This window comes from Physcomitrium patens, chromosome 4 (genome assembly GCF_059467195.1).
Source record: "Physcomitrium patens ecotype Gransden chromosome 4, ASM5946719v1, whole genome shotgun sequence".
Lineage (NCBI taxonomy): Eukaryota > Viridiplantae > Streptophyta > Bryopsida > Funariales > Funariaceae > Physcomitrium > Physcomitrium patens.
Window position 1 is genome coordinate 7,416,793 of NC_143413.1, and position 24,393 is coordinate 7,441,185.

Genomic DNA, 24,393 nt, shown 5'->3' on the forward strand with positions numbered 1-24,393 from the left:
GTGGTATAATAATTTTAAGAAAAGAAGGACAGAGGCATATTTATGCTACAACATGCAAAACTCTATGATTCCACATAGATGCAAGTAAATTTTTCTAAATAAAGATTGGCTAGGTAATGAGTTATATATGCTTTATAAATAACTTTGTAAATCCATTTTGAGCATGTTCATATGGAACACAATATATCAATTCAATCCTTGTTATAATACAATACTCTTCAAAAGACTTTGATACAAATTCTTTTGTATTGCCCATATATAATGTTTTGATATAATAATTAAAAAATTATATCCAAAAATAAATAAATATAGATATAAGATTAGAAAACACCATGTTTTGAGTTGATAATAATAAAACATGTAATTATTTGCATAATGCATTAATAAAGACAAAAAAATAATAAAATGGTTTAGATATTGAGTTAATAGGATCACAAATATCTCCATGCAACTTTTCAAGCATTGGTGATAAATCTTATTTTCATACTATAAATTCTTATAATATGTAAAAAATTAAATAAAACATATTTTATGTTTATAAAACTTGATATGTGTTAAAATGGTTAATAAATTAATTTAAAGAGAGTAGATATAAGAAACTTTATTTAAAATTTTATCTATTTTTATTATAATATTTAAATTTTATAAGTTTTAGATGTTTAGTATAAAGCTTTAAGAGAAGGTGGAAGCCTAAAGATAAAAATTTAAACTACTAAGAGGCTTATAGGGAGGGATAAAATCAAGGCATGGTCGGATGAAGGCAAAAGGTAAAGATCTTTATTCTTATTGGTCGAAGGCCATATCCAATGGGCATTCAACATGCTATCCATGACCATAACAAGGATTTTGGTGACTTTAAAAGGGGCATTTGAGAATCAAAAGAAAGAATTGTAAGGTTTAGGATTTAGAATATAATTTTTGTACAAATTTTAGAGGATTTGGAATTAGAATAATGAAGTTATAGCCATTTGAAGTTAAGATGTCTTTTTAAGATATATTTTTGTTGTTTTGAAGATATGAAGAGTTTTATAATAGATTTTTGATATAAAAAGATGTCGCAAGGATAATTTCAAGATCTACATCTTTTATGAAAGAATTTCTACCTTTGGAGTTTGTTTGAAGAAATTATAGAGCATTGAAGACAACACATGTAATTTAGAGGCAATAAGTAAGTCATTTTGTTGATAGTAATGGTTGAAGCCATAGCTTGAATATCCGGATGAATTTTTTGCTAAACATTTCTATAAGTGTGTCTTATTGAGTTAAAAAGCTATATATCAAAATTTTATGGTATTTAAATGCTTAATTTATGAGATATGAAGAAATTATACATGAGTATATGCAAGCAACGATTTAAAGCTACTATTAGAGTTTTGGTAATATCTCAAGTTCTGTAATGAATTTATAGTTGAAATTTATTGTAATAATTGTTAAAAGTACATCAATACTTTATATAAAATTTGGATTTGATTGGATGGTCCAATCGTGAGATATAAGCTATTGAAGTTTGAGAAGAATTTACCTTAAAGATATACAAGTTTTTTATAATATTTTTATCACATTTTTGGTGATCTTTGATACTTAGGGCTTATGTATTGATTTAATTGCTCCTATAGGGATAATTTTATATATAGACTTGGTGTTTCGTTTATCTAGAGGCTCAGTTGAGCATTTAGTAACAACCAGAAGCCTATCACTTTTTTAAAGCAAATTTCCTCTACTATGACATCGTAGAAGTTTTTAAATTGAAGGCCAAGCAATCATCTTACCTTACATACATTTATAACATAATTTCATAGAATTTGTATCTACAAGTCTTAAATTATACCCAGTTATACATGGAATTATCTTCAAAAATAATGTAGATCCTACATGTCGTAATCATCTATGCTAGAGAGAAATGTGACTCTCTGTGATAAATGATACAAAATTAAATATACTAGGAGATTAGATTGTAATTTGATATAAACCATTTCTTACAACAAAGGTTTTTTCAATAATTTTATGGTTCTGTGAAAGAACCAAAATCTCTCACCTATCTATAATAGCAATTAAGAAGTGATAACCATTGGCACACATATCTCAATAGCTGATCAAACTCTGAGATATTGAAAGTGAAAACATTACATGTTTATATTTTATGATAGAGTCCATAGGCAATTTTACCTATGTATTTGCTCTAGCTATGGTCATCAAATTTTTAGTTTGTCAAGTTGAAGATTTTTTAGTAAAAAATAGTTTATCTCCTAAGATAGTATGTGTTACTGCAGAATCAATGAGTGCATCATTTGACTCATCATTAGAGGTTTTTTCATTCATATAAGCTTCTAAATCATCAATACCAATTAAGTCTATGGATGTATCTATGGTATAAACTTTATGAGCCTCAACTCAAAGTTTCTTATTTTCTTGGAACATTTTAACGGAGTATTTTGAAGTACAACATACATGTGCTAAATGTCCAATCATTCCACATTTATGGTAAGAACATATCTTTAATTTTTCTTTTCTATTGTAATTAGTAGTAGAATATTTATTCTTTTTATAAGAGCAAAAATGATCATGACCATGATTGCCTTGGTACTTATAAGTACCTTTTTCATATTTATATAATTTTTTCTTAAACGTTGAAATATTAAGTGCATGAGATTTTGGAACTAAGGTTTCAACAAAATAAGCTTTTGCATTATGCAAGAGTAGCTCATTTTATTTCTCTACAAGAAGTAGATAAGACATGAAATCAAAATAACTCTGAAATTTCATGTTCCTATATTGTTGTATAAGCAAAGCAAATGTGGGAAGAAATATGGAGAGAGTTTTATCAATCATTTCTTTTGTAGAGACGCTTTATCCATATAATTGAAGTTTTGAGATAATATGATATTTTTCACTATTGAAAGCATTTAAATCTGAAAAATCCAAGACATAGAACTGTGTCCAATTATGACAATATATGAAAAAAAAAAAAAAAAAAAAAAAAAAAAAAAAAATGATCTTTTGATGATTAAACCTAGATTTAAGATTTTTCCAAAGCTTGGCTGAATTCTCTATTTCCAAATATTGATGTTGCAATGCAAGTATAAGATAACAACAAAAGAGAAGAAGTGCTTATCAACATATAGCAAGAAGAATAGATGTACTTATAGTAGGAGATTCTTCAAACAAAATTATATCCAAGAATTTTTTTGCAAATAAATTTGCTTTTGTTATTTTTGCCTATGATAGATAATTATCATTGGTTTCTATTAGCAACCAATGGTGGAAGTAGAAGAGCTTGAAAATGTTGGGATGTAGTGATTATAGTTGGAACCTTAGTAGAAGTACTTGAGGATGTTAAAGCACTTATTTTAAATAAATCTATGAAAAATATACAAGATCGAGTATGAAAAGTTGAATAAAATATACCTTGAAATATAAAGCCAAATAAAATAATAAAGTTGAAATTGAAATAAAAAATATTAAGAATTTGGAGAAATTTTATTTTTTTATTTTTATTTTTTTCACAAAAATAAGGACCTACGGTGGACTACAGCAATAGCGACAAATGGCAGTAGTAATAACAGACAACAATAGTAGATGGCAAGGCATGACAACTTGGTGGCAAGGTCTTGAAGTAGGAAGCAACACTTGTCAGGGCACAATACAATACCAAGATATAGAGCGATACAGCAACAAGCATGTCAAAGTAGAAGAAACATAAAATAAAATAAAATAAAAAACAAGGAGAAGGTGAAAGGCAAGGAGCTCACAAATTTTTAAGAACCAAGACTAGTACATAGAAATAGTCATGCTGAAAACATATTGGAAATGTTTGAAGAGACACAAGAATAGCTATAAGTAATGTGCACACACACATACAAGAAAATATATAGAAAGAGAGGGAGCTTCTTCTTATCTCTGTATTGATGTGGTTGTTTCTTTTATACAAAAAGAAGGGGGAGAAGATAAGCAGTTTTTCTCCACTACATTCCAAACACTATAGCCACAATATTTATTGTAAATTAGAATAAATATTATAGAGAGCACTAACAACATTTAATGCTTTCAACACATTTGATACCAATTGGCTAAAAGCAACTTATGCATCCATCTCTAATCCCGATAATGTGGATACCTATCACCGTGCAAGCACCCAAACACCAACCAATCTTCTTATCGCAATGCTTACATGGCACAGATGACGTGTCGTTAGTAAAGAATACTGTCGGTGGAGGAAGGAGCAACGGCCCTTGTCACCGTGTATACACTCCCCAAGGCCGTCGCCCTCTAAGCTTGTCACTATCCCTATAACCGTTCACGCACACGCAGGGCCGTGGGCCTCAAAGCTTGTCACAGCCCTTCTTTCAGGATGCGCAGAGAACTTCGCCAATTCTTCAGCTGCTACCTAATTGCCTCTAATCGTGGACTTTGAAACTCTTCAGCGTCGCTTCAGAATTTCTGTTGCAGGTAGAAATTTCTTCACGATCAAAAGTTTCTATCTCCTCCCGTGGTTGAGTTTAGAAGTTGAGGGCTGGGGGCTTTAGGATTTAGGGTTTAATGCATTGTGGATTTCCAATCGTTCATCTCTCGGCCTGTACTCAGTTTGGTTTTGATGCTTCACGAGGACTCGGCTTGGTTATTCGTTTAGATGAACGCTGAGAAACTTCGCTACTTCGCGATCAGCGTAAGTACTTTGAATTGGATGTATGCGAAGTGTTAGAGTGTGCTTTAGCAACGGTAGGAAACTTTCTGAAGATCTGCAGAGTGGCTGTGAAATGCACAGTATAGTCGAGCTGAATACCTGGCACAAAGTTCAAAGAGATTGGTAGGATTAGGGTTCTTGATTTCTCCATCACATTAACGTACCTCACCTGCCCGTTTTTTCAAATTCGTAGTCATTTCGATTTACAATTTGACTCTACACTTTGAGCTAGTCTGGTTGGTGATTGCATAGCTCATATCGATGCGTGTTGTTCGTCCTGCGTTGCGTAGCCAGAATCGTGGAGTAAGGTTTATTGAGTTTTATGGTATTGGTGAAAAAATTTCGGGTTTGTTTTGTGAAGGCAATGGCAGCTGAATTCCTCTTACATGTGGTTTTCTCCGTATTTGAAGGGTTTTAAAAGTGCAGTAGAAACCAGAGAACTAGAGGATGGAGAAGCATTCTGAGGTGCAAACTAATAGAGACCTCTTGCTGCTGGAGCGCGAGAGTAATCCTTTAGAGAACCGGTTGCGCGTTGTTCAACAATCATCTGGCGATGCCAAGCCTAGGATGCCCACGACAAGCGTGCCAGAAAGCAGCGGTAGTTGTTCGCCTCCTACCAAATGAGGACCATTTCTCGCTGCAATTATTTCAAGCATTATGTTGCCTCTTTGTATACTCGGATGTATTGTAGGCATTGCATCAGAAGCATTTGTGGGTAAGAAGTTCAGATGGCGAAGATGGCAAGCTTGCAACAGTGGTAGTTCTGAATGTTTCCCTCGTAATGGCAGTGATTGGTCGCCTGAAGGCCTTTCTTCCTGTGATGCAAGAAGCTAATGAAAAGCTCTTCTCTGGCATTGAGGAGAAAGGACGTGAAGAATTCGATATTGAAGTCGTAGATGAAGATGACACCAAGCCTCAAATATTGATGGTGAATTACTTACTCCCTTCAATTATATTATTACGTTTTTCTATATGGGTACATCTTTATTTCTCTGTACAATCGTCTTTGATATTACTCAAGCATTCACTTCTATTTGACTGCCTTCTCCTTGTCTCTTTTCACTAAAATTTTGAGCCGGTGAAAGTCTTAGACAATATTGAAGTTGTATGATGTATTGAAGCGTGTGGATTACTTTTGAATAATGATTTGTTATTAAGTACAGAGAAATTTCTGCTCTAGAAGTTTTAAAGTACTAACCATTTTTCAATTATATGCGCAGGACTTGGCCTTGGGAATTGCCGATCTCAACACTCCCGAAGCTATAGCGGCTGCCGAGAGAGCTGCTGCAGGCCAAGTTCACATCAGTAGCCAATTAACAGATACTCCAGATGATAGTAGCGACGATGATATGGAATCAGACCATGTAGCTCACGCTGCAGCACCAAGTCATAGGCCAAAATCCAGCAAAGCGAAAATCGTCGAGAAATGATTGTTTTGACTGGTCCAAACCTTCTCTCTTTATGCAATGGTCGCTCGGACCTTATTAATTTACTCCCTACGTCAGGAACCAGGAAAACAGGACATCCTGAATGTCAATACTGGGTATACGGCATGATTTGCGCATGACACGAAGTGTACTGTGTGAATGTCTCACTGCAAACTGATGCAAATAAATTTCGTTAATGTCCACACGGCTGTAGCAATCTTCTGTTCCACTGAAAGCGCATTTGTTACCCTCAATGTTTTGATACTCACCCTAAGTGCGCCATTTGAGCACTGCAAGCAGGCCACATGGAACAGGACCACTAGAGCTGTCAGTCCACGAATCAAGTTCTTTGTCGTCTAATGAATTGCTGGGTGAAGGCTTGCGATGAAACATTCCAGCTTTTCTAAAGTGGGTTCACTCGCCACTTGTGTATGTACCATGCGTTGGCTTGACTAGGTCCCTCGTCCATTGGCATTCCTCTCGCATTATTGACTTCAACGACCTCGAACGGCGCCGATGTTTGACATACCCGGCAATCCAACAATCCTATTGAGCATTGAGAACCGGAGTGTAGCGTATCAACACATGTCACAGCAGAAACCCGCCTCGCAACCTGGCTTATCTTCTGCATTTGGTTTTTGGTGTTCCTGTGCGCGTCCTTGCCTGCTGTTGTCGGTCATTCAACCTTCGCCTGCTGTAGAATCTGCTTCGCGAAGAGGTTTTGTCAATATCTTCATCACTGCTCATGACCTGAAGTGATCCAGGTCTGTGTTCGGTTCGTACCCTCATGCGCAATTCGTCTAGAACGATTTCACTATTTCTCTCTATGTTCCTTTTTCGATGGGGTTCGTTGCCACTCACTGGCGTTTTGAAACGTTAAGTGACTAGTCTCATTTTCGTCCTTCGCTCGGGTTAGCGTGCCTGTGAGGGATTTGGGTTGATGTCATGCGGATTACCAGCGGTGTTATCTTACATCTGAAAACCTTGCTGGGAACTTGAGTGTGTCTTAAAAAAGATGAGATCCAGACCTACCTTTCAGGAGCCTTAAGTTAATTGATGGTTTTTTATCTTTATTTCAGTGTATTCGAGCAACCGTTTTATCTTTATTTCAGTGTATTCGAGCAACCGAATGATTGAAGAAGGTGCGAGCACTAAAGCACCTTCTTCAATCATTCTTGGCGGCTTCTACCGGCAGTGTTACGCATTTGACGATTACGTAATTTTAAGTGAGAACGTTTCATAAATAATCACGCGTGTTCCTGCACCATTGCTGCCTAGGGTACACGAATGTTTTGAAGGTTTAACCAAATTCTGGATTTGTATCTTATTACTTGAGCTTAGAACTGATCGTTTTATTGCTGCTCACTTCAAAGAGATTTAGTCTTAGTACGTATTCAGGGAGGCAATATCTTCGGGAATCTTTAATATTATTTTGTGTAAAATAAGTGAAATTTTAGCTCATTGCTGACGGCGAAATAGTTACTCCTCGGAGTTCCTTAGTATCTTATACATTTTAGGACAAATTATCACTCATTATGTTTGTCGTTGTGCTAAGGTTTCCCCTCTTAAATTCTGTTATCAATTGACGTGCTTCTGCATCAGTGAGGTCGTGGATTCACTCAAAGTTTGCGGGTATTTGAATGTGTTAGTTGTACTTATAGTACATTTATATTGAATAATTGTAGCACAGTGATTGATTCCATGTTGCTTATTATAAATATGTCCTCGGAGATGTTCGTACAGACACAGCAGTTCGAAGGAAACCTCAGTCTAAGGGTTGTCGGAGACATAAGCAGGTTTCAGTGCGTATAATTTTATTGTGCGAAAGTCGTATTGCTCAATGGAAGACTCAGCTGTCGAGGATTCACCAAAACAAAGTAATTGGCCCATTTATCTTTACATTCCTAATCTCATCGGTAAGTAGTTCTAAACATCTCCTGAGGATCCTTAAGATATCTTTTCTTTTTCTCTTTTTTTTTCATTTTTTGCGAATTTGAACATCAGCCATTGCTTGAGGTTAATTTGGTGAAAAAGGGAGACTTGTAACAGGATATGCGAGGATTATCGCCAATGGCGCAGCTTTCGGAGTGGCTTTCACCAACAAAGAATTGTTTGCTATTCTCTACTTTGCAAGGTACAGTCAATCCCAAATTCCTTTCCCACGAATTCAGTTCTAGATAGTCTCTTTGTTAGCAACTTTTTCCTAAGAAATACACAACTGTGTTATCGCAGCTACTTGAGATAATTGCATCGTAATAGCTTCATTTCGAATTTTAGAGTATTGCCCTCATGTGGAAGGACGACTCATTAAGGCTATAATAGTACGTTAAAATTTAATGTTAAATACCTCTGTTTATGTCCGTGATATGAGACGCCGATTTTTAGCTTGTGTATGTAGCTAATAGTTCGAACATTTTAGTACCTGCTGAAACACGTATATATTTCCGATTCCTAATTGCGCTTGATCTGTCGACTTTTCTCCACAGCTTTGTATGCGATGAACTTGATGGCCGCTTTGCTCGCATGTTCAACCAGAGTATGTACTTCTTAGACTAATAATGTGATCATGTCATCGCTTCTTTCTTCTGCTACTGAGGAGTTGGTTTGGCTGATTCTGAGTCAATAGTTTTCAATGCGCTTTGCAAAATATTGCTGTTGTTGGCTACAGTAATCTGCTCTAACAAGGCATGTTTCTAGAAATACCTGTAGTTATATCTCCTAAGCATCTCTGTTTCAATTCTTCTCTAAGGTGAAAGAGGTGATACCTGTTGGGTGAAAGTGGTAGGAATGTATTCACATTATTGCTCATGCTTCCGATACTCGTGTGTTGCTTGCCTTTGAACAGAGTCAACCTTTGGAGCTGTTTTAGACATGGTGACTGACAGGTGACGACCATTTCTCTTGGATTGACTATATTCAATGGTGATTGCTATTGGGTCTCTCAAGTGGGTTATCCATCTGTGTGGTTCGGCTTGGGTATGTGCTGTACTAATCGTGAGATATTAAAAATATTAATAAAAAGTCAAACATTAAAATTCTGACTTTCTTGATCCTGTTTTGCCATTTGTGTAGGGTTAGCACTGCTGCACTCTTGGTACTTCTCACGCACTTTTACAAGTAAGTTTGGTTCACATGCGAATTGCACAGCTGGCCTATTCAAGCATGTTAGCGTTGACTGCTGCCAGTTGTAGTGCTTTCGTCAGAGCTTTGACCTCCTTTCTGAGGGACTGATAGTTCTTGATTTGAATTGCACCATATTACCATAGAAGTCACTTGAGCGATGGGGTCCCACTTCACAGACGTCTTGTTTTATTATTTCACCTCTAACGTCTGAGTGAATGAAATTGGTTCCTGCATTATGAACACTGTATGTCAGAGGTGCACTTGTTTGTTAGCGACAATTATCTTCTAAATTCTGCGGAAGATAACGTGGCCTAATTTTTTTACATGTTGCATGCTGACTCTTTGTTGTCCTGTTTCAATGATTGAGTAGGTCTCACTATGGACTGTTTCTCGGGCTTCTTGCTCTTGACATTTCCAGCCATTGGCTTCAAATGTACAGGTATTTGATTTTTATAGATTTGTCTTTCCAACTAAGCTGTACATGCACATTCTAGCCAGGATAAGAGTGTTAGGTTTGTGATAAAAGAGTTTGTTTCTTTCTGTCTTGATCCTCGCAGTACCTTCTTGTCGAGCAAGGCAAGTCATAAGGACATGGGTGACAGCAAGAGCACTTTGCTCCGTCTGTACTATCAGCATCGCTTCTTCATGGGATACTGTGCGATCGGGGCAGAGGTATGAAGTGAATAATGGCATCAGTTAGGCTCAACCTCGCATTCAAATCTCTGATCTTATGAGCCATTTGCACTCATTTTTTTAATACGGCTGCGTGCTCTTGTCAGATCGACATGAAACAGGACTTACCAAAGAAAATTTCTTTGTTTGCTGAGCAGGTTGCTTATATACTTCTGTACATGCTTGCCGCTGAGGGAAACATCGGAAGCCCTTACGAGGTTGGGGTGTTTTTTTTTTTTTCTGTTATCTCTGGTTTATTATTTTGTAAGTGGTAGTGTTCTTCTTTTTATCCTGGAATGCTAGAGGGATCATATAGATGAGGAGCTATTTAACTGATGCATGTAACACTCGTCGCTTGTGTTGCAGGTCACCTGCCGTTCTATCGGAAACGGAACTGTTTATGGTATTTTACTGGCAATTGCATTACCAGGTTGTGCAATCAAACAACTTGTGAATCTTGTTCAGGTACAACCAATTTCTCACATAACTGATGATAGCGTGAGGTGAATCAAATTCACATTTGTACAATTATTGGATAGAGTGGTTATATTTTCCAATTTGTTATGCGAAGAAATATCCAACATCGACACTGCTGCCTCTGCTGGAACGAGCTTGAAGTTGAAAAACTTTAGTCTGACATATTATTCACAATGTAGATGATACTCAATGAAGTCTTACGTACTGTCTTGGAGCGCAACCATCTACCTGATTTATACGCAGTATTTTTGCTCTCTAAACTCTGTTGTTTGGTTGCAGATGAAAACAGCAGCAGATGTGTGTGTAAATTATGACTACGCGCGACACAACTCCAAGGCTCAATAGTAACAGATACCACTTACAAACACAGTAGTCTGGCTTTCTCTACATAGTAGATTGTAATGAAGCGTCTGAATTTAAGACCTCACAAGCAAATGATTCATTTAGAATGTATCATACAGCTTCAAATAAACAATTCTAACCTTTTCCTTCGAATTTGCGTAAGTTTTAAGTGTTATACATTTTGTTTTACGTTGTTTATACATGTATTTTGCACAATAACCCTCTGTTTTGCTTTGCACAGCTCAGTTGCTTCGTCATTCAACACATAGAAGTGGCCCTTCTCACTTTTCTAGACCTTGCGTGCTCTTCAAAGACTGAATCCTGCGGTAGCAATACTTCCAATCAAACATTTTAATAAACCAATCGTTGGTTTTCATGGCTGTCCAACAGAAAACACACATCAAATTTTTATTGCATGTTTGGTATAGTTAGACCAAAATCTAATAGAGTATTTTTTCATACTATGCAAATGCAATCATTTATTTTGTTTTATTGTTAAAAAAACATGTGGTTCTTGGCTCTACTTAATTGTTGCAAATAGTTTATGAACAATAAAACATTTTATAACATGGCTTAGTATTATGCCATTTGGTATTTGTATTCTACTTTTAGCTTGATCCCATGTTTCTAGTAACTGGTTCATAAGGCAATTGTTTTACTTGGCTGTTTATTGCCAAACTTGTCTATTGTAGTATATACAATAATTTTGCCCCTAATATGTAAAATGTAATAATATATTTTCTAATGGCAATGAAGTTGTGTGTATATATATGTATTCATGTTTATTTTTTTATATATAAAAAAATGTTTTTATGTTAATTTAATTTGTTTTAGTATTAACAAAATATATATCAATACTATTTAATTCTTATCTTGATTATTTATATTTATGACAAAATTAGTATATTGTTTAGAAGTTAGAGTATGTAATTGAAATAAAGTGATGAGTTTGGAGAATAATTTAAAAAAATAAAAATAAAAATAAAATCAGTAATTTTAAATTCCAAACAACAATTCTTCAATAGATATTATAAATATTATCTGTTGTTAAATGTATTATTACTAGAGACAAGTAATTTACAAGATGGAAGAAAAAATGATTTGTTAAGTTTGCACTAGCATATAATTGATTGACCTATAATTGAAGAATTTCTATTGCATTGTAAAAAAATAAAATATTTAAACTTTAAAAAATAGAAGCACAATAAACATAATTTATTGGAATTTAAAGTTTATCATTATTTTTATTTTAAAGATTGTAATAAAACAATAATTACAAAACTATTGTAAGAATAGTGCAACTTTAAAAATATTTTGCAACTCTCATAGTAAATTAAAATATTAGAAACATATTATATATAAATATAGATAGATAGATGGATTGAGAGAGAGAGAGAGAGAATAATGATAAAGCAAGCCTAACCATCTTTATTAAAGTGATTCATTCTATCTTAACCATCATTGTATCTTTACAACCCCTATCCTTGTTTCTAAATGCTCTCCATTGTTATGGATGGGGGTGGGTGCTAGGAACATTTGAAATGAAGGTGATGGTTGGGAACAAGGAAACAATTGGAAATAGGAACAAGATTGAAAGAGTACAATGATGATTTAAACATGTAGATTAATTTAGTAAAAAATTGGGTAGATTTATCATATATATATATATATATATACATATAATTGTAGTATTAAATAAAAATGATAATATATATATATATATATAATTTAAGATAAAAATAGTTATTAAAATAATATGTATATATGTCTTAAAGACATCTAGTATTATATTTTTACAAGATAAAAAATGTATAGCTCAATTATCTTAAATGAAAAAATAAACGAAAATTTGAAATAATACCTAAAATTGATATTTTAAAATTATAAACAAAAATCTTTAGGATTTAGACATACTTCACTCCAATATACACTTTTTATGGTTGAAAATGACCCTAAAATATTTCATGATAAGAATTTAGACATGAGAATTCTAAAAGTGTTCCAATAAAAATGGTAATTTAAATCTGGATGATAAATTTCCAACCATGCTTAATAGAAACATACTCAAGGTTCATCACTACTACATTGTTAAAATAATATATATATATATATATATGTCAATATCACCATAATTTTTGCTATTACTACCACAACCTCCCATCTTACACATGCCACCTTTGTTCAACATCCTTCAAACCTTTCAATTGAATATAATTTTTTATTAGAACAAAAAAAACTAAAATACTATGTTGGGTGGATGACCAATTGTGGTGGCAATAGCAAAAATTATGATAATAGTATTAGTACCCTACACACACATAAATATATAAATAAATAAATAAATAAATAAATAAGATATATATTGTAATTTTTAATCTTCTAATATATAATTTAATTAGATGATCCAATCTTTTGATTATATGTATATAAATATAGTAATTGTGGTGGTAATAACAATAGCAATTGTGGTGGCAATAGCAATAGGCTAATATAATATTATGATCATCCATCTACACCCTTGGAATATGCTTCAAGTATCTAACATCTTGTACACGTACATACTTTGAAGTTCCACAATACAATTTCGTGATAACACTAATACCAAAAAAGAAACCACCAATTTTCCGTCTAGTGGAATAGACTCCTTCCCTACAGCAGCATTTTTTCATCCGAAGGGTGACTTAAGCGGGTTAACTTTAGTAATTTATATACTAATTTTACGGTGGATGACAGCTCAGCACATTCGGGGGGCCGCATCGGAAGCTTCGCGGCAAGCAGAAATATGTGGAGGAAAACTTAAATTAAGAAGGAGGAGTGTGAGTAGGAATAGAAGCTGATGGTTATGGCGTAGCCCCGAGCTACAGATCGCTCGGTGTCCACGAATTTTGTCTCTTCTCCTTGTGTGACTGTGTGTGACTGTGTGTGTCATACGGCTTGCCCGCTCTCGTGAGCAACGTTTCTGTGCCTCGACGCCATGGATCCTGGTCCTGAGGAGCTCCGATTGCACGGTCTGCGTGGGTATGACCAAGAGCCGAGTCGCAACAAGACATTGATCATCAATTCGAAGGTGAGAGCTATGGTGTGGTTAGATGCGCTGTTTTGAATTGCATGATTGGAATCGACGTTGAGTGGGTTGCGGAATTAGAGAGCGGGTCTCAATTTTGTTTTTTTTCTTTTTCGAGCTGGAAACCTCTTCGTGCGTGGTTTAATCTTGGGTTTTTGAACTCTTGCATTCTGTTGTGAATGTGACGAAACCCTTTGCGCTATGCTTGTTTCCTATTCGCCACTTCACTTTGCCGAATTCAGCATTCGTGGGCGACGGTGATCTAGGACTTGCTCTGTGTGTCCAGTCGTGTTGTATTCGTTAGAATGTTCGAATTTTGTAGCTTACAGGATGGGGTTTTTGCCTTTTACGGAGTCTCTCGCATTTTGGTTTGTAGTTCTTGCTTCGAGCGATTCTCTGACGGCTACATTTTCTATTGAGTAAGGAAGTTATGTAAATTGAATTTCCGAAGTCTTGGAATTTGAGGGTTTTTGAGACTGGGATTTTTGTGCTCCAATGAATTGCTTCACATCCAAAGAAAATATTTAATGGTCTATAAGTTTAGTCTGGAGATTTTGTATTGTCTCATTTTGTGCTCTCTATGTTTGCTTGTTTCAGGAACCTTTCAATGCAGAGCCCCCTGTGTCGATTCTCGGGTCTTCCTACTTGACAAGCGAGGATAATTTTTACAAGCGAAATCACGGGCCCATTCCCATTTTGCGCGACCCTACGACGTATGACTTCCTTATCTCTTGCACTGTTTTTCTTCTTAAGTTGTGTTCTGTAGTAGATGATCCTGATGCGTAGTAACGTGAGTAGTACATTTCATTCAAAATGTTCGTCGCCTAGAACCCTTGCGTAAGTAAAACATGCTGTCATTCTTTTCCAATATTGTTAAAGTCAAGTTAAGAACATCAGATTTATCTTTATTTTTATTTTTATTATTTTGCAGGTACAAATTGGTTGTAACAGGGGATGTGCCAAATCCTGTCTCACTCTCACTCGATTTTATAAAGTAAGTGTATTCTGCCTGCATAAGTGGGTGGTCTTTTCTACTTCGATGAGTGTCAAAGTTTAATATTGAATCTATGGTTTGCAAGGGAGGCGTCTCTGGAGCTATCCTGCATTTTGTCATGCATTACTCAAGTTGTTTGCAACTTCTGTCATAATAACTTTTTGTGACTCTGTACAGATCGCTCCCAAAGTATACTGCTGTCGCAACACTGCAAGTAAGATTTTCGAAGTTTTTTTAACGTGTGTTTTCTATTTTGCCTTCGCGCACATCAACTTTTACGAATTTATTTTTTTACTAGTATAATGAAAGGGTCCTTGACGTTCATAGCAACTTGTGGATGTTGACAAAAGTCTCTGCTCGAATATTTGGTTTATTAGATACGATAGGTTGCTTGAAGCTTTGATGACTTGATGAATTTTGAGTAATGATTTATGTGACGTATACAGTGCGCTGGAAATCGGAGGACAGAGATGAGCATGAGGCGGAAAGTGAGGGGTGTTGGTTGGGGAGCTGCAGCTATTGGAACTGGTATATTACCGGCTGCATTAAACAATTATCTAGGCTGTATTTGTAGCGAGGTCTTTATCTTTGCTGATATGGAGATGTAGTGTTTGTTATACACACCTTATTATAAGTACGATGTTAGTTGCACCTTTTCTATTTTGGCTTTTTCACAGTCTATGCAATCTTTCATGACGCCTTTGATGAAAGTTTTCTTTCCCTTTGTTGTGGCCAGCTGCATGGGGAGGAGCGAAACTTTCAGACGTGCTTAAACACGCGGGTGTAATGTACTACTCAACTGCCACAAACCAAGGAGGCAGGCATGTCGAAATTGTGAGCTGTGACTTTTGTAAGGTAAACAGAGAATTTTCGATCTCAGTGATCCTATTCGTTTTGAAAATCTTTCATCATCAATGTAGGTTCTTGTTTCTACGTTTTTATTTGTTTTCCCTGCCAAGCACTACTGAGCAGCCAGAGACTTGAAACCAGAAACGCATCGAATGATAGACATACAGCTCCTCGATTAAGATGATCAAACTTGGGAATTTAATGTCTAAACTTTTAGAGGTCCATAGTTTCTCTTCTATTTATGCGAGTCCGGAGTCGAACCAACAATGCCGTGTGTGAATTTTCCTTTGGATTTTAAGGGCAATTGCAGCGAATGGAGGGTGCAAAGGTATTGGCTTGCATGAGCTTAAGAGTGTTGATAACCTTTTTCTCTTCTGCAGGAGGAAAATGGAGGACCTTATAAGGCTTCAATACCCTTACTGCATGCAACGACTCCAGAGGCAGATGTTTTATTGGCGTATGAGATGAATGGAAAGGTGTGAGTACATGCATTTTACATTAGCCTATATTCGCCTAATAGCTCTTGATATAATCGGTTCTTATCAAGTCCTTGTCAATCGTTGTCCTTGTTTGCACCTGGGAAAATGCCCTTCATCATGGTCTGTCGTTGCATGCTTGTAGGTGCTCAATCGAGACCATGGATATCCACTGCGGATTGTAGTACCAGGGGTTATTGGAGCTCGCTCTGTAAAATGGATTGAGAGTATTGTTGTCTCCAAAACCGAGTGCCAGGTATGTGAACCCAAAGTAAATGAATGTTGTTGATGTGGTAGGGAATTGTACTTGGGTCACGAAAGAGTAATTAAAACATTCGTTTCGCAGTTTGATAATTGGTGTTATGAGTAAGGAGTTATGTTTTAATTGTAAAAGTCTTGAAGTTGGTGAGTTGGTTTGTTCTCAAACAGGGATTTTTTCAGCAGAAAGATTACAAGATGTTTCCTCCGCGGGTTGATTGGGATAATATTGACTGGCAGTCGAGACGCCCATTGATGGACTTTCCTGTTCAAGTACATGTTCTTGTCTGACTGCTGAAGCAAGCCATGCGTTTGTTAATTATGTAGAAATCGGCATCTTCACAATTAGCGGCTCTGATGTTTCAACCGACTTCATGTTTTACAGTGACACAGTACAGTTACTAAACACCTGCTTCGTGTTGAGTCGTGTGTAGAGTGTCATTTGTGAGCCACAAGATGGTGCTGTGGTGAAGAGTGGGGACTTGGTGAGTGACGAGAACTCAACTTTTTGCAAGGAGCTGCTACGTGGAAATTTTATGTTTTTGGTTAAATTATTTTGATCAACTTGTTAGAACTGGTTAAGACTGGACTTGCGTGGATGCCTTTGCTTGAGTGACTATTAGTTTGCTTCCTTAAATGTGGAGCTGCTCATGCTGACGGTAGATTTGAGGGAGGGGTTTTAGGGATCCAAGAAACTCTTAATTCTTAAATTAAAAATAATCTCGGTTGCAAATGTTGTTTACAGGTTGACTTTTATGGTTATGCTGTGGCCGGGGGTGGACGCGGTATTGAGCGGGTAGATATTTCAGTGGATAATGGGAAGACTTGGTTGGAAGCACATCGGCTACCCAAGCTACAAACCAATGCTTATGATTCTCATCGTCCCGACTGGGCTTGGACACTGTGGGAACTCAAATCTGTCAAAGTTGAGACTCCATGCACTGTGATTGTGAAAGCGGTATGTGGCTCATCACCTGACGAATCTGTTGCAAATTCTCACGCTGTTGGAATGTTCTGCACAGCCGTTCATTTCCTGTTGGAATTAGTGGTTGTGAAAAATATCTGGCCTCTCGTTCGCAAACCTGCCAAGCCAATTTGTTATTGCTTCTTGGTTGATAAAACAGGTGTTATTTCAGGTCTATTAATTTGAACATATCTCCTATTTTGAGAGAACATTAGGTTTGAGATTTTTAGTGTCAAATGGTCTGCCTCCTTCCTGATGTACTTATGGCTATGCAGGTGGACACTGCTGCTAATGTTCAGCCTGCGGACGTTGATGAGATTTGGAATTTGAGGGGCGTCCTGAACACTTCCTGGCATAAGATTAGAATTCACGGGCCTCCTGAATCGAAGTTGTAAGGAGCCCAAGCTTACATATATTCGGATTCAGATTATGATGTATTTATAAAAGTCTACTTTGTTGAGTAGGCAATAATTTTCACGCATTACCATATTTATGATGGTAGTGCTGTATAGTACTCAAAGGTACTTTTATTTTCTATTTGTACGTCCTTAGCCGAAGGGCGTGACTTGTCCATGTGCCCATCTACAAGAGAGATCAAGCGTATTTTTTTATGCAGTATATAAACCTCATTGGAACTTGGGAATATTGAAAGAAACGCCGTATCACACCACTAATCAATTTAAACCATCTGTCACAATGTCTAACAAACATAGGTCATGGGATTTTGCGATGGTTACTATTTTTACCTGAAAAGAAAAAAAGACAGAGGAAAGATACATGGCACTTTAATTGTCCAACTTTACTTGCAAAAATATTCTATGTAGTAGTTGGGCTTTGTAAAGCGCAGCCCCTTACAAATAAGCTAAACATGCGTCCACCTCCCTTAGAGACCAGGTTAGTGTTACAATCCTGCGAAACACCTAGCTCTCCACACACTGTAAACTTCCCACAGGGCATGAATCTCATACCAACTAGGTACAACCGGTACAGTTGGCCATCTATATTTTCCATTTCCGAGAATAAAAAACCGAACAATCACATTTATGGAATTATTAAAGACGTTTAAACCTGACAACCTTGCTTTCACCTTTGCGTTTTTCCATCTTTGCTAGAGAGAGACAAAATTTAGCCCCACAGACAAATCAGTTCTCCTTTGGAATCCCTCTTTAGAATTTAACTTGACAAAGGGGATTAAAAAATAAAGCCTGCGCACTATTATTTCCACAGGAAGCGCACCAATTATGATCTGCTTTCACGGAGACTTTTAATATGCTGCCAGGCAGTAACAAACTTGCATGCGAATATTTTTCTTTTACTCAATGGTCTTGAACGAGTTTATTCTTCATTCCTCTTTAATCTCCTTTCTGCCACAAGAAGTAACTGACTTGTTCAAAGCAATTATACAAAGCGTATGGGCTGAGTTACAGGCCACAGCAAGGAGAACAAGTCACAGTAAACAACGTATCGTTTTGGAATCCACGGAGCATATTTTAATGGCAGCGGAAGAAAGCTTTATTCCTCTAAAACTTGTCTTCATATCCGAAGACCATATCCGAAGCTGCAAAAACTCAAGAGTAACAATGCATGGTAGAGATGTAAGTGGGTCCGGAACCTCACTCCTGGAGCTCGGCCTTCCACCTTTCACCTATTACTCGCGGAAAATGTGTGAAGTATGTTCCGTTTTATCCCTTTCTCTACCACAGTAGATCGTCATTGAAATGGCCTCCCAGTTGTTTAATTATTGATTACTTTTTTTCCGGTCGCTTCTTTTTACGGCACAACTTATGTCGTTAAAGAGAAAACCGACTTAAGTAAGAATTCAGTTTCGAAATGTAGTTGCAGGAACCGGGGAATTCTTTTCGAAGCGTGAATGATTGGCAGAGCAAGCTCTTCCGATAAATGTGCACAAGAAGTGGGGGAAAAGAAAAAATAGTGAACCAAATTAATACTGGGGTTCGCTGGCAGCCAGACGATACGGCGCGGAATTATAGATCGAGGGCAAATATAGACAAATCGCAAAAAACTTGCACACTGCAAGCGAACTGAAAGCGGGAACATGTGGGGAACCTCTGTGACTGCTCGCTCGGGCCCAGCTGGGCTCTCTTATTGTGGGACCAGCCGGACTGTCCATGGAAATCCGCTGGCACTCGCTGTCTCTCACGTCTGAGGGTGTTCGTTGAGCACCTGCGCTCGCAATTAGCGCCTGGCCTGTGTTTCGCTGAATCGAACGAGCTGACGGGCGCTCAGAGTGCTGAATCGAGCGAGAACAACTGGGGAGCGAGCAACGGGAGGACGGACGTCGCGGCGTTTTGAGGTTGTGGAGAGCACTGCGTCGCAATGGCAGCCATTGCGGCGGACTGCGGGGCGAGTGAGAAGAGATGGATTAGAGGGATGAACTTCAGCTTCTCCGCGGGCTCGGGATACGTTGAGAAGGTGTGCAAGGCTGCTACCACAACCGTGCACTTTGGCCAGAAGGTTTTGTGGAGCACAAGCCATGCCGCGAAGATGGCTGGCTCCTCGATTCTGGTGTACGTTGCGCCCAAGTATTTCCAGGCATCGGAGGTGTATTCGGACTTGGAGGGTGGCCCTCCGAGCACGCCGCGATCGTCATCGGTAAAATGAAGAGGTTTCGCAGAGTACTCCCTTGATCTGTTTTGCTCATTCTTTAGCATTCATTAACTTCACGATTTCACGGAGGTGAAGACCAAGCTTGCGCGGCTTTGTCTCCAGGAATGACTGCTCCATGATTTGCTTCTTACGGGAGCCTAGGTCATCTCGGGGCTGTCTTCAACACATCCCTCTTGCCTTCGGTAGTTGTCGCATGCAGTGTAATATAGGCTCGTAGGCGTGTACATGACTTACGTAATTCCGATCTATTCGATCTGTACGTTTTTATTGCTTTCTTGCAGAGCATTGATGTGCAGTTTGTGCACCCAACACAATTGTCAATTGAAGGCACCTCTTCGTTGAATAACCTCGGCCTGTGGTCTCATTGCGTTACTAAGCAGCCATACCTGAATTGATTCTATAACGGTTCTTAGTCTTCCTAGTCACCTAGTCCCGGTCATCGCCGTGAGGTACTTCGAATTCGTGTCCGCACTGTTTACCACCACTTGTGTGTTTTGCAACGACACTGAGGACACGGCTGGTCATACTGAAGACCATTCCATTGTTGTGAAATTTTCGTGATGCATGTCTCTCAATCCCTTGGGAAAAATAACACATGCTGTAAGTGTGCCTGAGCCCTGGTCAGCTTTCTACCCGGTCCAAGAGTCTGCCGGTGCGAGTTCCAATGCTGTTGCCGTGCGTTTCACAGCTAGTATTCTTACTCTATTCGATACACTCTTCCAACCTCCCCGTTCGTGCGTAAAAAGCTCCCAACACAGATCCATTCACCAAAAGTGACGCTCTTGATGTAAATCTCGGTCAATCACATGTCTACTTTTCCCAGCCGCGTTGGCCCTGATACTATTGAGGACAGAGGTGCCCTGATACTATTGTGGCAACGTTTCGAGGTTGAGTTCGATTGTAACACTCAACCTCGAAACTAGCAAATGCACTGCTGCAGAAATGGACTGGGTAGCAATTTTCAACGTCTCGCAGATAGAGCTGCACACACCATCTGCATGCCGAAAGTATATATAGGAGTGCAAAAGGTTCGGACAAGTGTGTGCTTCCAGCACTTTCTCCTTCCGTTGTACATCTCCCACATGCTGCAACTGAATATGCTGTACTATGTTTACACTAGATGATGTTAAGCTTTAGATTTCTGCACCGTACAGCGAGGTTTGTGCTGGTAACCATGTCACGGTATGCTACCGTGTACACGGAACTAATCTGAACATGTGATATGAGCGATGTGGGAATAAAAGGCAGCGTTTGTGCAGAGCAGGACGATGCGATGTGGAATAAAAGTAAATCCGAATTTGAACTGTAAATGGAAATGTGGACTCTGATCAGAGAATTTGTCCCCAGAAATCTGCATTTGTGCTTCGGAGATAATGATTTCAAGTTTGTTTAACAAGATTCTAAATTTGATAACTTGGGTCTTGAATTTAATAGAGGCAACAAGCTTCAGAAAATATAACCTTTGCATAGTTTTTAACAAATTCTTAACAAACATCAACAAAACTTCTTTAGTTTTTGTAAATGTTATGTCTTGAGGGTGGGCCAAACACAAATTCCTACAACCATACTATTCATGCACGAAAAAAAGTACTTTATATCTCATCATATCCTCTTATGGTCTTTTTCTTGCTTTTTCTAAATAAAAAGCCAACAGTGAAAAGTTTCTCAATTCCAACAATCACAAACTTAAAAAGTTGTGGTTTCTCACATTCACTTCTAAGTTAAAAGATACTTTAATTTTTTTGTAATTTAAGAATTATGATTGATATTGCTTATGAATGTTTTGTATTTTGTCTAATTCAAACACGTGAAAAATAGCTTTTTTTAGAAATTATAATTGATAGGTGATTTATTAAAATTTTAAAATATAAAATTTATTTTTTTATTATGTTTTAATATTAAATAAAATGTGTATTAATTTCTAAAAAAATAGAACTTTATATCTATTTTCAAAATAAAAATCTTCAATCTTTTATTTTATTTTATGTTCCATTTTAATTTTATATAATAATATAATTTTAGAATGGATTAAAGACTGTAATTGAAGCTTTAATTTTAAATATTTAATTTTTTTAATAAAAAAAAGTTTATGTAGTAATAACCATTGCAATCTTCAATGTTCTTAATTTTTGTTGAGTCTTCTTAGAAAGAATTTTTTATTTTCTATATTATTTTTTTTGACATATATATATATATATATATATATATATATATATATATATATATATATATATATATATATATATATAGTTAAAAACTTATCAAAAAATATACCATTAAATTCTTAAAATAAATTATAAGGTAAATTATATGTTATAGAGTTTTTATTTCTTAGATTATTGTAGTAGACATCTTTTGTCAATAATTAAAAACATAGAACTAAGAAACCATGTAAGATCTCAAAGTAATGTCTAAATCTTATAATAATCTTATTATAAAGAGCATAAAATAAAAAAACTAAAAAATCTATGTAATATATAATATTATTATAGTTATTTTTAATTATTTTATATTTAAAAAATATTTTGATATTATTTTTTGTTTTTAATGTTTAAAATTAAGTTATTTATTTCTATATTTTTTATCTATTAAAATGTTATGTTTGTTTTTTATAAGTTATAAATATAATTATAACTAATAAAATTATTATGAGATAGAAACATGTTGCAATTTTCTAAAAAAATTAAAATATATTAGATAAGAATTAAAGATATAATTCTATCAATACTTACCAAATAAAATTAAGAAATTAAAAATTAAAATTTATTTCTACATAGTAAAAAATGCAAGTAGATTTTTTCTTCAAAAATTAAATAAAAATTATATTTTAAAATTTATAGAAATATGAATTGTGATCAAATATTTATAAAAAAAATAAATAAAATTATGTTTTTAATTTAAAATAGATTTAAAAGACATCATATTATATTATTTCTCATCTTTTAAAAACTCAATTATAATATGCACAAATTATCTATCTTCTATTGTTTAATAAAATTAGATGCTTAATAGATTTTTTCTTGTAATTTAATAAAATAAAAATATGATTTAGACATTCATATTATTATAACACATATTATTATTACTTGATAAAATAAAGATATCTCAATTTTCTTCGTAAGTTTCTTAATATTTGCAATTGTCAAAATATTTTTACTCTTCATCCTTGCATTCTTTTGTATCAATATTATTAATTGATACAACTTCACTTTTTGATTTTTCTCTTTTCATTGATGCTATTAATGTTGATATCATAAAAAAATTACTTAGAAAACTCCAAAATTACCTTCAATATGAATTCTATTATAATATTAGATATTTTTTTTTGAAGCACCTTCTTTTATTTTTTTGTTGCTTTAATATCAAAGATTAGTATATAAGTAGCCAACTTATATATATATATATTTTTTATATATTCTTTTAATTCTCATTTATTTTTTATGTAAAATCTTTTGTTGGTAGTTCTTTTATAACAATTGTATGTGATTTTTTTATTTTTATTATTTATTTATTTATTTATTTAAGTTTATTTTATTTTATTTTATTTATTTTGTATATTCTCAAATATGTTTTCATCTTTTCTTAGTCTAAAGTTATATTTTTTCTTTTAGAATTATATATATATATATATATATATATATATATACATTCATACAAAAAAAAATTTTATAATTTTCTCAACTAGTAGTACTACTTATAATATCAATTGTTCTTAATAATGCTTCTAATGATGTGTTTTTCTTTTACATGGTAGAAACAAAAGATGACTAAAGTTCACTTGGTTTTATACTTCTTTTGAACTTCATTTTCTTATTATCATCTATTGAAGTACTATAATTTCAAACTTCCATTGATGTAATATTATATGCTTCCAAATAATCTCAAATTAATATTTTTATGTCCCTATTGCCAAAATTGATTTTATTATGGTCTTTGAGATTCTTAATGTTAAATTTTTTATCTTTCTATAAATAAATAGTTTGTTGTACTATTTTATTGAAATCATTATAATATTATTTTAGAATAAAAAATATCACCACATAAAAAATATTTCTAGACACAACATTTTTTTAAAGTAGAGTTCAAATCATTTGTTATAATCCTTTTTTTAAGCTTTGTAAGTTCAATTTGAAGATCTTGTATTTTACAAATAGTCTTATTAAATCTCATTTTCTTTTTCTATGATGTAGTCATTAAAGATTAGAAAATAGGCACTAGAAGTTGTAATGTAGGTATTAAAGCTCTAAGTACTTATGCTACTCTGTGTACACAAGTATTTATTTTTATTTGTATTTATTTTTTATCTTTTTATAAGCAATTCAATGTTATTTTCAATATAAAATAAGAAGCTCACATTATATTGCACATCTCCATGGTTAATTTTACTAGGCTTCTATATTCAACACCAATTTACTGGCAAGTATATGCACAATCCATG

General features: G+C 35.2%; 3 protein-coding genes across 5 annotated transcripts; all 3 read left to right on the top strand.

Annotated features, from left to right (window-relative positions):
• Nucleotides 1–4,362: 4,362 nt before the first annotated feature.
• LOC112281719 (uncharacterized) lies at nt 4,363–6,311 on the top strand. 2 transcript variants are annotated; one of them, XM_024518556.3, is made up of 4 exons: nt 4,363–4,663; nt 5,092–5,279; nt 5,470–5,609; nt 5,902–6,311. In XM_024518556.3, exons 2-4 carry the CDS (start codon nt 5,129–5,131, stop codon nt 6,109–6,111), a joined length of 501 nt encoding a protein of 166 aa, XP_024374324.1. In that variant the 5' UTR covers nt 4,363–4,663; nt 5,092–5,128; the 3' UTR covers nt 6,112–6,311. The 2 variants fall into 2 exon arrangements, with proteins under 2 accessions (XP_024374324.1, XP_024374323.1); XM_024518555.3 differs by having other exon boundaries at nt 4,363–4,446.
• Nucleotides 6,312–6,769: 458 nt separating this feature from the next.
• LOC112281718 (putative CDP-diacylglycerol--inositol 3-phosphatidyltransferase 2) lies at nt 6,770–10,875 on the top strand. 2 transcript variants are annotated; one of them, XM_073533346.2, is made up of 11 exons: nt 6,770–6,883; nt 7,852–8,024; nt 8,158–8,242; nt 8,595–8,644; nt 8,954–8,993; nt 9,181–9,225; nt 9,602–9,670; nt 9,789–9,903; nt 10,062–10,121; nt 10,270–10,368; nt 10,660–10,875. In XM_073533346.2, the coding sequence occupies exons 2-11, from the start codon at nt 7,949–7,951 to the stop codon at nt 10,723–10,725; spliced, it is 705 nt and encodes a 234-aa protein (XP_073389447.1). In that variant the 5' UTR covers nt 6,770–6,883; nt 7,852–7,948; the 3' UTR covers nt 10,726–10,875. The 2 variants fall into 2 exon arrangements, with proteins under 2 accessions (XP_073389447.1, XP_024374322.1); XM_024518554.3 differs by having other exon boundaries at nt 6,770–6,872.
• A 2,685-nt stretch (nt 10,876–13,560) lies between these two features.
• Nucleotides 13,561–17,862, top strand: LOC112280833 (sulfite oxidase). The gene is made up of 12 exons (XM_024516704.3): nt 13,561–13,789; nt 14,384–14,499; nt 14,718–14,780; nt 14,958–14,994; nt 15,227–15,308; nt 15,517–15,635; nt 16,010–16,105; nt 16,251–16,361; nt 16,535–16,636; nt 16,798–16,848; nt 17,109–17,321; nt 17,603–17,862. Exons 1-12 carry the CDS (start codon nt 13,697–13,699, stop codon nt 17,720–17,722), a joined length of 1,203 nt encoding a protein of 400 aa, XP_024372472.1. The 5' UTR covers nt 13,561–13,696; the 3' UTR covers nt 17,723–17,862.
• The last annotated feature ends 6,531 nt before the right edge of the window (nt 17,863–24,393 follow it).